Source organism: Muntiacus reevesi, chromosome 11, assembly GCF_963930625.1.
Source record: "Muntiacus reevesi chromosome 11, mMunRee1.1, whole genome shotgun sequence".
Taxonomy (NCBI): Eukaryota; Metazoa; Chordata; class Mammalia; order Artiodactyla; family Cervidae; genus Muntiacus; species Muntiacus reevesi.
Genome location: NC_089259.1, coordinates 80,997,537 through 81,010,395, shown reverse-complemented (window position 1 = coordinate 81,010,395; position 12,859 = coordinate 80,997,537). Strand labels below are relative to the sequence as shown.

Below are 12,859 nucleotides of genomic sequence, written 5' to 3'. Positions count from 1 at the left end.
AACAATCCTGCTTCTGTTCTTCTGCTCCTTTCCAGTGAAAACAAGTTTATTCATTTTTTTCCGGGAGCTGTTTGCCCGCGTGTTTGTGCATTCATGGCCTGTTTACTTGCTGCCCGAAGCTGCAGTTGCTGGTGACGTCACTCACGGGTGTAGGTTTGAATGAACCAAAGGCCACGATGGCAGATGTGCCCCGAGACTCCGGAGCGTGGGGCTGCCCGGCTGGGGGCCTGTGGCCTCCCCTCTGTAGGCAGAGCCTAGATCTCAGCCTGAAGGCCGGGTGGATTCTTCTCCCAAGAAAGGGAGCCGGCCGCCCGGTCAAGGATGTGTTGTCGGTGGGAGATTGACCCACAGTCTGGACGCCGAGGCTGTCTAGGCCCCCCAGTCTGTGTCCAGTGCTGGAAGACGGCTCGGGTCACTGGCTGGGGGGTGGCGGTGGGTCAGGATATGTTCCCCCTTTTTTCTTTAAATCCTTTCTTTTTTTTCCATATGATAAGTCTTTCACGGCTCCTGTTTTTAATACATTCCCAAGTTCTTGCACCATCCTTCAGTATAAAAAACAGTTTCAGATTCCTGAAGATGTATCTTTTTACCTATACTCATAAGTGTGTTTCCTATTCAGTGATATTTTAGAGGGGGCTTGAGTTGTGTTTCGCATAATTTCAGATTTCTGGAAGATGCTTATTTCAGTTTCAATAATAAAAACAAAATGAATCAAACTATAAAACATAAAAGACCTAATAGAAACTCTTAAATATTTAAATATCCGAAGGAAAGAACGGTTCATTTGAAATGTTATGTAACAACAGGATATTTGGGGATGGTTGTATTTTGAATAAATTGTTATTCTACATTCCTTTCACTTTACAGGTAGGTAGGTTTAGTCACTAAGTCGTGTCCAACTCTTGCGACCCCATTGACTGTAGCCCGCCAGGCTCCTCTATCCGTGGGATTCTCCAGGCAAGAACACTGGAGTGGGTGGACATGTCCTTCTCCAGGGGATTTTCCCCAGTCAGGGGTTGAACCCGGGTCTCCTGCACTGCAAGCAGACTCTTTATTGATAAGCCACGAGGAAAGTCCTTCATAGGAAAACTATAGTAGTTAGGTTTGATATATATATAGTTTCCACTTTATGAAAAAAGTATAGTGTCTAGGCTTGAGAACTTCACCTGGACATGGTATTAACATTTTTATAGTGTACCTTAATAATAGAGCTAAGGAAAGAATTGTGCCATTCGTTGCTTAGTTGGAATTTTAATGCAAGTTCTATCATTTGGCCCAAACTAACATTTATTGTTTTCGAGGGCAGACACATAATACTTAGAGTTGCATTTTCAAATGACCCAAGAAAGAGAAGAGATTTGAACCCTTTTTGAGTTGCAGGTCTAATGTATGTAACTTCTTTTCGAGTTGAAAGAGCAGTACTGTAGGATATATTTAGTTATAATCCGATTTATTCAATTCTGCTGTTATTCATGAAACATCAAATAGACATGTAAGGAAAACCGCTTCCAAAAGAGCGTGGTGGCTTCATAAATGACTGTGACTTGCTCCCTTCTTCTCAGGAGGGTCTGTAACAGGATAGCAGGCTGTAAGTGGAGGGATCAGATCTCGAAAGCACATAAGCTTGCAGGTAGTTTTCCAAGGGGCTACCCGCGAGGTGTAACACACGGAGGGAGATGCGTTGTAACTCTCACAAGTTTACCCTTCCTTCCCCTCCTCATCGTCCTCGTGTTCCGGGGCCACGACGTATCTGTCACCCTCACTCAGCCCCACCGTTGACGATGAGCAAGGGCTGCGTCTGAGTGGGTGACCAGGGCCACGTTCTGATAAAACTTCATTTCCAGAAACGGGCAAGGGCCGGGTTTGGTCGTGCGTTGCTGACCTCTCTGTCAGATGGCCACTCCTTTCTCCTGGGCTTCGGACAGTCCTGAGTCCCTTTTGTGCTCCTTGAGAAGATTTTTATCCCGCTTTTCTGCCTGTAGAACTGACACCAACCAAGTGGGTTTTGGTTTCTGTTGAACTCATCAGCGCTTAGTGAAGGACTTTAACAGGCACACGCTGAGTACCGGGTATGAGGTGGTCCAGGCACGCCAAGCAGAGATCCACCATCTGCAAGGTTCCGTCTCCTGGGGGAGTTTACAAACAGCTGATGGTCGCATGTAAAGGTTTAGACTCCAGGACCCAGAAGGAGTCCTCCTGACTCCTCCCCGAGGCCCTCCCGTCTTATTTGCAGAAAGGGGCAGCCGTGTCCCCGGTGCTGCAGTGACGAGACTTCTGGGAGAAGTTAAGGATTATCCTTTCTTGCCGATTAGCTCCGAGGTGGCTGGCAGGTCACGGAGGCTGCCTCATCTGGTTTTACCTAGAAAAGACCCCACATTTCATAATTTCTAAGGGAAGGGTCTGGGCTTCCCAGGCGGCGCAGCAATAGAGAATCCACCTCCCAATGCAGGAGACGTGGGTTCGGTCTCTGAGGCGGGAAGATCCCCTGGAGGAGCAAATGGCAACCCACTCCAGTGCTCCTGCCCGGAGAAACCCACGGACAGAGGAGCCTGGTGGGCTGCAGTCCACGGGGTCACAGAGAGTGGGACGCGACTGAGCGACTGAGCCCGCACGCAGGAGAAGGGTCCGCGGACAGTTCAGGGGCAGTTTTGCCTTTTGGGGCTTTTGAGTTGGAGCAAGTGCTTGGTCGCTCAGCTATGTCCCACTCTTTGTGATCCCATGGACTGCAGCCCGCCAGGCTCCTCGGTTCGTGGGGATTCTCCAGGCCAGAACACTGGAGTGGGTGGCCTTGCCCTCCTCCAGGGGATCTTCCCAACCCGGGGATCGAACCCGGGTCTCCCGCACTGCAGGTGGATTCTTTACTATCTGAGCCACCAGGGAGTTGGAGCAGAATCAGTAATGTTTATCCTGTCGTGCTGGAGAAGTCTTGCCTTGGAAGAGTAGCTTAGAGGATCCACACATCAGGCTTTCAGGTAACAAACAGGAAAGGAATGAACACTCAAGCATTAGGACATAAAGCCGGTGCAGGCTACTCACTGTGAGGGTCACCCGAGTTGCTGTGGATAATTGAGAAGGGGTTGGGATTTGAAGCGTGTTAACAAACAGTCCGGGCTTCCCTGGTGGCTCAGCTGGTAAAGAATCCACCTGCAAGGCAGGAGACCTGGGTTTGAGCCCAGGGTCGGGAAGACCCCCTGGCGAAGGGAGTGGCAGCCTCCAGTGTTCTTGCCTGGAGAATCCCATGGATGGGGAGCCCGGTGGACTGCAGTCCTTGGCTCGCAAGGAGTCGGGCACGACTGCAGTGACTAACACAGACACACGTGCACACGCAGAGTCTAGGACGCCTGCTGGCTCTCGGCCTCGGTGATGAGGGTCTCGTGTGCAGGATTAAACACGAGCTAGAGGAGAGACGCCTTTTATTAACCCCAGCCTCATGTGAACACTTCTCATCCTGTTTCCTGTTGTGTCATTAACATCAAGTTGCAACTTGATGCCAGGCAATGCCTTTAATCACAAGCATTTGGGATGAAATGATTTTAATTGTCCGTGGAGATGATGAGCTCACCTCCAGAAGGTTCTAGGTCTTCCACCAGTTGGGTTGATCAAGTCACTGACCACACCTGTTTGCCCTGGAAGACTCCGTGCTTCCGTATTTTCCTTGTGAGTTTTTTTTTTCCCCCCGCTTGCAAAGTTTAAGTGACCGTTTTTCTTAGAATCCTTGGCTTGCTTGTTATCACACCCAACCTTACTTTTTTTTTTTTGTATATCCTAAGAGTGTTTTTGCTTTTAGTAAAGTGGGTAGATACTGAATTATCAGGTTGCCTTTTCTAGGAATTTCTCATGTAACTGAAAAGTTTATTTTCTCCCATCATTCTGTGTCTGTCATAAGAAGTCTCAGTGAACTTCTGGGACACGTTTGGGCTCCCCAGAGGGTTTAGCTCTTTTTTAATCATGTTTGCTACTGGAAATATAAGCGTTTATTTTAAGAAGTATAATGTCTCCTTTTTGTCATGCAAACAAGTGTCCGTACTGCCCCTTACTCAGACCTGCCTGGAAACACTAGCCCCTGCGTACCTGCTGCCTGGCTCTGCTTCCTCTCTGGTGCGCTGCAGCTCACCAGAGCCTGGGAGGCCCCAGTCCCTCCCCGGGAGGGCGCCTACACGAGCCCCACACGGACTCTTGTCTGCATCCAAACCCAAATAATCACAAGACATCACTTTAAAAAGCCATGAGTCAGAACATGCTCCAGAATGCTGTTTGAGGTTTTTTTTTTTTTCTTTTTTTGCCAGAGCACATTTCCCTGATTTATTTCTGAAAACTTCTCAACCCACCGCTCACCACATTTTCCACCACGGTGTGTGGAATCTGGGAGGCCAGCTTGGTGGTGGTGTGACGTGTGTCCAGGTCCGAGGCGTGGCGGCTCCCCTGCTTGACTCAAGGACAGTTTTTTTCAGTGATATGTTTCGTTTTCCTTTCTTTCTCTAAAAAATAGAGCAAATTGGAGGTGGGCCTTTGCTGACCACACTTGTGCTCATCTGCATTCTGGTTGATCTTTTAAATGGAGGAGAAAGGGCGGAATTAGCCCTGGTCCCCAGGGATTTACAGTAACTGAAAGGACTGTATCCGTCACGTGGATGTCATTTGTCACCAGTGACAGTGAAAAGAAGAAGGTGGGCGTGGCTGGGCTGTGTGCTGTGCCTTGTGGAACAGCTTCAGTCTTTCTGCTGAAACTTTTTTTTTTAATCAAGTAGCTCTCGATTGATGCTTCTGTGAATGGGTCTCTCTACAGAGGAGTGTCTAAGCTCAGAGCAGTACAGCGTGTAATTATACAACCAGTTCAACGTGCGTCAGTAAGTTTCCACTGTTCCTAGACGCATTACCTCCAGGAGCAGAGTCAGAATTAGCTCATGTTGCTCTGTGATTGTATTCCTGGGTAGCATGTGGTTCTGTCCACATTTCTTCCTCATGTTACCCCTGTACCCTCTCAGTTCAGAGAGTGTCTCGTATCATACTGATTGGCAGTGTAGAGAGATCAGAAAATTAATTGTTTGTTCTCTGCCTCTAGTAGGATTAACATGGATAATAAAATAAATACAGTTTTGCTGGAATCCATAGTTAATAAAGTTGAGGGGTGATGATCTAGAGGGTTTTTTTTTTCTCCCTAGTTGACTGAACCAGGCTAATTTTCACGGGGAGGAGCGATTTTAAGCTTCCCCGGTGGCTCAGATGATAAAGAATCCGCCTGCAATGCGGGAGACCTGGGTTCGATCCCTGGGTCAGGAAGATCCCCTGGAGAAGGGAAAGGCTTCCCACTCCAGTATTCTTGCTGGGAAAGTCCCCACGGACAGAGAAGCCTGGCGGGCTGCAGTCCATGGGATTGCACAGAGTCGAACATGGCTGAGCGACTAACGCTTTCACGTTCAGAAGTAAATAAATACATGGCAGGTGTGGACTCAGGTCCTGCTTCTGGCCCCTTCTCCCTGGGATGCAGGTTGCGGGATGTGGGATGTGGGATGTGGGATGTGGGTTGCAGGAAGGAGCGACAGGACCAAGGGTGGTTCTGGATGCTCCTCTGACTGCAGAGAGGCTGCTTGCTCAGCGCACTTGACCCCTGTGTCCCAGGCACATCCCCTGAGCGGTCCCTGCACCTTCCTCCCGCAGGTCCCCTCCTGAGGATCCTGGGTCAGGATTCCTGCCAGAGCACATGCAGGAGGATCGCCCTGTGAGTCAGGGGTGAACCTCGAGGGTTTCAGCAGCAGGTGACATGGGCGGGCGGCCTGGACTCACGTTCCGGGGGGCCATGCGGAGGATCCCTGCCCTGACCGGAGGTGTTCAGGGCCGCTGTTTTCTGGCCCAGTGAGAGACAGCTAGCACCCACGTGGTGCCGCTGGCTCGGTCCAGGACACATCCACATGCTTGGATGCATCCGCGTTTGAAGCGCCACACACCTCTCGCCCAGACGCTCATCTCTGAGCTGACGCCTGTCCTCTCTCTGGCCTCAGCCTGCCCACATCCTCCCCACGTGCTGTGAGCACACTCCGCTCCCTGTGACGGCATGTGTGTGGTGTGTGCGCGCATCCTCGTGGCTCCCCCGGCCGCGTGCAGGACCACGCCCCTGCCCCTGCCTCTCCTTGGAAGCCTGGGGCTGTCCAGCCGTTGGCTCAGCCTCTTGGGGAGCCCTGTTCCTCGCTGTCCCCACCTCTGGCCGTGTCCCTGGGCTGCTGACGGCCCGCGCTTGTGCCCTTCGAAGAGCGCCTTCTCCCTTTGCTGGGGACCACAGCTGAACATCCTTCGGAATGCAGGTGTCTGCAGAGGGCAGTGCACCTGTGAAGGAGGTCCTTGCTTCCCTGCCGGGAAAACAGCCATCCTGTGACTCCCACTCCGGTGGAAACCGCCTTCCTCATCCTCCCGCGAGCCTCCCGGAGGCGCCGCTCAAGAGCAGAATTGGGAAGAAGGCTGAAAGGTCACCGGGAATAAATACACAGTTCACTTCTGACCCCCGAGTGCTCTGCTTTCAGAAGGCTGATGCTTAGAAACTGAAGTTCTGACAGCTCTGTGGTTTGTGCTTCAAGGAAGTGACACGTTAACGTGATTAGAGCTGATGGCGCTCTAATGGCAGGAGTGGTTCATAGCCGTAAAACACCCTTAAAAACAGCAGAAATGTCCATGGCCCTGTGAATCTGCAGATGGTAAAGGAAAGTAAGTTTTTCAGCAAGTGTTAACCCTCAGTGAAGGTGTGTTTAGAGTGTGAGGGGTTAGAGAACTTACTTGCTTAGTTGTTTTCAAGGTAATGGGGTTGAGTGTTAACACAAGACGATTTAGCCACATTTAGCTAATCATTAGTATAAAAATAAACTCTGAACGGAACTCTCTCTGGAAGTGTGACCCACAGGGTCATGACTGCCTCTGCGGTGGCCACAGGACTCTTCCCACGGTCAGGGCCGGATTGACGAAATGCAGCCTCATTTAGGGGGAGACGGAGCTCAGGTGGTGGTGGTTCCGTTCGTGACTCAGTCGTGTTAGATTCTTCGCGACTCCTGGACTGCAGCATGCCACGTTTCCGTGTCCCTCACCATCTTATGGAGTTTGCTCAAGTTCATGTTCATTGAGTTGGTGATACCATCCAACCGTCTCATCCTCTGCTGCCTGCTTCTCTTGCCCTCAGTATTTCCCAGCACCAGGGTCTTTTCTAGCGTGTCAGCTCTTCACATCAGGTGGCCAAAGATTGGAGCTTCAGCATCCGTCCGTACAATGAATATTCAGGGTTGATTTCCATTAGGATTGACTGGTTTGATCTCCCTGCAGTCCAGGGGACTCTCAAGAGTCTTCTCCAGCACCACGGTTCATAAGCATCAATTCTTCGGTAGTTCAGGTAGATTTTGACAATTGCCTGTGTAATTAAGGGATGCAAACCTTCAAGTTCTCAGTGGAGAACTTGAAATAGATGGAGACACACCTTTCCTTTGGAGGAACTCTGGGGCCCTGTTCTCCATTACATTTCATGTTCCGAGTAGTTTACCTATTAGGTTTCTTAAAAGACATAAGCTTTTTTTAATATAATAAGATTAAGTGGCACTGTCTTAAAATACCACATTGTTGGGAACTTTAAGTCATGAAAAGTGACTGTTTATGTTGTGGGTAGATAGCGGCGTCTGTGCTGGCTCTGGTTTGGGCATCGCCTGGCTACGGGGCAGGTGCCCACTCTCGGCCATGGGACACCCTGGACATTTCCGTCTCGCTGGGATTAGCCCTCAGAGCTCAAGATGAACAAGAAACAGTAGATGTACGAAGAAGTAAATCCGGGAGTGTGGTGAGAACCAATCATTAGAATCTAAGTGATTTTAGAGTAACATGCAGAGATGCTGGTTAAGTAACTCACAGCCTTGCGGACGACACTGTTCTGTTTACGACGGCACGTGACCCGCCGGGCGCCCCTGTGACCGGGGAGGGTACTCAGCCTGGCGGTCTTGTTTAAGAGCCGAAAAGAGGCGGCGTGCCGTGACACGTCAGTCTCCCCGGCTGCTGTGTCCCCTGGAGAAGGAGCAGCAGGAGTGAGCTGAGGGAATTTGGACAAAGTTGAGGAAGTTTAGTCTCTCAGCAGTCGGCAGAGCCGGTGGGCACCCTGCCAGGTCACCGTCGGGCTCATCGGCAGAGGGAGGGAGTGTGTAACGGGAGGGTTTGAGATCTAGGGTCATTTTGGGAACAGGGAATATTCATTGGAAGGACTGATGCTGCAGCTGAAACTCCAATCCTTTGGCCACCTGATGCAAAGAGCTGACTCACTAGAAAAGACCCTGATGTTGGGAGGGATTGGGGGCAGGAGGAGAAGGGGACGACAGAGGATGAGATGGCTGGATGGCGTCACCGACTCGATGGACATGAGTTTGAGTCAACTCCGGGAGTTGGTGATGGACAGGGAGGCCTGGTGTGCTGCGATTCATGGGGTCGCAAAGGGTCGGACACGACTGAGCGACTGACCTGAACTGGACGAGGAACAGGCAGAGGATCCATGAGCAGGGCTTCCCTGGGGCAGACGTGTGGACTTGTCAGTTCTCCCCCGGTCTCACTGTGACACAGTCGCGCCGTCTGTGTGGCTGACAGCACGCTGCGCCACGTGGAGAGGGTTCGTTGTCCCCACAGCCCCGTGAGGAAGGCAGTGGGTCCTGCCCCCTCCGTCTCCAGGAAGGTCTGGGCCCCGGGCGGTGAGGGGGCGCTGGCCAGGTCACACGGCCTCTCTCCCCGCCAAGGGGAGAATCCTGGCTGGTTTTCTTGCATTGAAAATAGGACCCTCGCTTGATGGATCTCACTAGCACACTGTGAATCCATCAGCCCAGCTTCCAGGGAGACTGAGTGGGAGTTTTACCCATCGAGCTTGTCTCTAGGAAAACGGAGTGAGTAAAAGTTTGCTTCCCAAAGTGGATCGCTTCCTGAAAAGTGACCAGAGCCGGGGAAGAGGGGACCTCGCCTCCCCACCCAGGGTGACCGTGCGCACAGTAAGCCCACTGATGCATCTGCTTCCTCTTGCAGAGTGAAGACCTATCCGGCTTCACCCCCGTGACGACACGCATCACAGAAAACCATGGGAAGAAGATGCTCAGCATTTTTTTTAAAACACATCAGAAGCTGCTTGCCATTTCCTTTTGGGTCTGAGCGACTGGCGCGTGTGGACGCACCTGTGACCCAGTCAGACGCGACGTGCCCGTCTCCCCCGGCCTCCGGGGCGGGGGGTGGTGCAGTCCTCCCCCTCGCCCGGTTTGTGTTTTGGTTTTCAACATGAGCGGAAGGAGTGACTCACGAGAAGATCGGACAGTCTTGGTCGTGGCCAGTGTCTCTCTCTCTCCTCGCCCTCGTTTTGACGCAGCAGATGTATCCCGCAGCATGCTAGGAGATTCTCCCAGCTCGCGTTCAAGTGGTAAAATCTGGTGTTTACGGACATCCGCTCAAAACTACCACCGTCCTACCTCAGTTCCAGGTGAAGCCGGGTCGGCGTGGTGGGGGGGTTCCCCCTCTGCTGGCTGAGTCTCCAGCGCGGTCATCTGCCTTATCCCCCAGCCCCGGACACAGCTGCTCATCCAAGTCCAGCCCAGGGACCTATGTGTTTACTCCCACACAGAGCCCCCGCGTGGGACTGACATCTCTCCACGGAGATGCAACTCGAGATTGGACTCTGAAGATGGATGGATAAATAATAATTATTATATGTAACGAAAGCAAGCTACTTTTGCAAATCATCAACTGTATGGGGTGGGGGAGGGTGGGAGGGGCGGGGTCTGGGAAGGCCGGGGTTGGGGGTGGGCTGAGTATCTCTTTTTACCTTTAAGAGACTTGTTCACGCTTCTCTCTGTAGATGTTTATGTAGGCACTTCAGATTGCAGACGCCTTTGATCCTATTGACAAGCTCAAATGTCTCTGCCGTCCTTAACCTTGAGCTTGCACTTCTCTAACCAAAAATTCACGTAGGCATGCGAGCCGTTCCAAGATGGGGGTCAAGGGTTGGGCAGGTCTCTTCTAAAATGTATTATCTTGATGACGACGCACTGGTTTCGGGCCACGAGGCTGCCCCACACAGCGACAACAAAGACACAGAGAGACAGGAAAGCAAAGGAAAAGGGCCTGATAAAGGAGGCATCGTGGGACATGGGAACCGAAGCAATCTCACAGTGCACGTAACGTGTCAGAGAAGTTCCCGACCAGGGGACCCCTCTTCGTGTGTTCTCAGTGTTCTGGAAATACCAGTGTTGTGGCGATCACCGAGGGTGTCCCTAGAAGCCACCGCCCTTGACCTTCAGAGTGCCAGCTCACCTCTGTGCTCCCTTGACACGCGGGTGAGGGGGGCTCTAGGCGCCCCCACTCCCACGGGCCCATCCTCAGTGCCTCTCTGAGAGTCCTGTAGACGTTACGCAAATTCGTTGGAGATACGAGTTGGGTTTTTTTTTTTGGGGGGGGGTGGTAGGGGGAGAAAAAATATATATAAATATATAGATATATATCAGTATAGAATAATGCATTCATAAAATGAGGCTTTTCTAGAGGAAGACCAAAAAGATTCGATGTCTTAAACCTATATTTAATCGTAATGCAAGCGTCTTTCTCCTTCCACGCTGACCTTTCGGAACAGAGGATTGTATCGCAAGACAGAGTTGAATGTAGAGTGACCCCCCTGAGAGCTTCTCAAGTTTCACTTCTGGAATCACACAGCCAGCCGTGCACAGACCGTCTGATGTTGGTTTGAAGGTCACGTTCAGTGTGTATATAGAGAGACTTTATGAAAAAGATGTATAAAGTGTCCTAAAGGTTTGGTTTAGTTCTGGGACGCGGGGTGGATGGAGTTGCTATGGAAACCGCCCCTCCCCGCAGGACTGGACCTGGACCCTGCTGGATTCAGCGTCAGACTCCCCTTCCCTCACCTGGTCCTGCCACCCTGCCCGTGGTCATGTTCCTCCTGCCGCTTCAAACGAGCGACATAAAAAAGTTGATAATATACTAAATTTTCTTCTATCTTGTACATTTCAAAAAAGAAAAAAAAAAAGGCATATGCAATATTTACATTTTTAATTTAGTTTACAGAATGGAACCAAAATGTATAAATGTTATGTTTGTTAAAACTTCACAATGTATATTGGGTCTTTGTACATTTTGCCTGACTTACCTTAAAGTTAAAATATTTTTTGCTATATAAACTTTAACAGTTATTAAACAGTGTTTTCTTTTTGGGGGATACGTATTGTTTCTGGAGATCAAGATGTTAAATATATTTCTCGCTGTCGTGACATGACGAAAGACTGACTTCTCCTGCTGTCTTCCACTGTCTCCGCTGTACAGAAGGACCGCCATGGCACTGCTGGGAACCAGACTCCACGGAACTAGACTAGTGCGTTGTATTTAGTCTGTATTGATCATGGATGCTCTCCTTAATAGCCATATGCAATACAATAAAATACATTATTTATGAAATGAAGACCGCCTGCATGATGCCTTTTCCTGTGTGGATAATGAATTTGACATCAAGCCATTCTTCTGGTGTTCGGAGTCATTAAGTAAATATTTGGCTCTTTAAAAACGTTTTGTTACATCTTCATTTAATAGTTGTATTCTGGAAACCAGAAAAGAAACCCCCCCCCCCCGCCCCGTCCACGCCACATGTATGAAAAGGCGACGTATTAAGAAAACAACAACAACAAAAAACTCACTTTACCAAGCGTAGAATCATTGCAGGCGTACTGGATGCTGTTTTGTTGTTTATTGCCTTCATTTTTTTTTTGTTATTTTATTTATTTTCTTGGCTGTGCAGCATGAGGGATCTTAGTTTCCCCATCAGGGATTGAACCCCGGCTTCCTGCAGTGGAAACTGAGTCCCAACCCCTGGACCACCAGGGGAATCCTGGATACTGTTTTAAATGCTGTGCAAATATTAATTCCCTCGTGGTTCCTAATAACCTTCGGTGGTGGGAATCACTGTCCCGTTTTACAGATGAGCAGACTGAGGCACAAGATGGTTAAAGGACTTCCTGGGGTGGGGGCAGAGCTCAGGAGGGGTGGAGCCAGGACTCGAGTGCAGAGGCACACCCCCTGAGTCCGTGCCCGGGTGCCTGCTGCGGCCTGACTCCTGAGATGCAGGTGCCAGACAAGACAGCATCCAGGGCGAGGGGCGGTCACAGCACCGGAGCCAGGAGGTGCAGAAAATAGGAAAAGGACCCCTAGTGATTTTTATCAAGGACAACTTGACCTCCTTGTTAGAAACCACTTTTTTATACATCCACTTTACTGGCATTGTATCAATTGAAATGCAGTAACACCAGTGCCATCTCTTTTGAACGAATAAAATCAGCAGTGTGGAAGGTGATTTTCGAATGCTGGCTTTTAAATCTCAAGCCTGGTAAGCCCTGTGTGGCATCTGGGAGCTTGGTGATGACTTGAGGCCTGTTGGTGCCAAGACTGGTTGTTCTGGGGGTTCCCGTTAGACACCTAGGAGGAGGCATGATCTACAGGTTTTGATGCCCCTGAAATCTGTTATGTTAGTGATGAGAAGGCTGTCATTCTAGGGGAGGGGAGACATATAAGGCAAGAATCAGTGTCTTTACCCAGAAATGTTGACTGTAAGTAGAGGAGTGAGGGACTTTTATCAAGGTCGCGTGGAAGCTGGAAGTATTCACCAGAAACCAATTTCTGAACTTGGAGAAGGCTAGATTAACAGGGCATCCCAAGATGTAGGCTAAAGGCCCCCCGCCTTGACTGGAGAGAGTTTGATTCTGAGCTGTTCGTGGGCAGCGTGGATGATGCGGATGGGCACCCTCAAGGATGACAGCACCTGGGAGCTCATCGGCAGGATCACAGCTGGTCCGTCTCAAAGCCCTGAGTCCCA

The 12,859-nt window shown here is 50.4% G+C and overlaps 1 protein-coding gene across 1 annotated transcript in view; it reads left to right on the top strand.

Moving 5' to 3' along the window:
- The window catches only part of IRS2 (insulin receptor substrate 2), a 29,126-nt gene extending 19,389 nt beyond the window's left edge, over positions 1-9,737 (top strand). The window contains exon 2 of the mRNA XM_065901887.1: positions 9,025-9,737. Within this exon, the coding sequence (XP_065757959.1) occupies positions 9,025-9,029 (5 nt within the window). The 3' untranslated portion in view covers positions 9,030-9,737. The remainder of the gene's footprint in view (positions 1-9,024) is intronic.
- Positions 9,738-12,859: the final 3,122 nt, after the last annotated feature.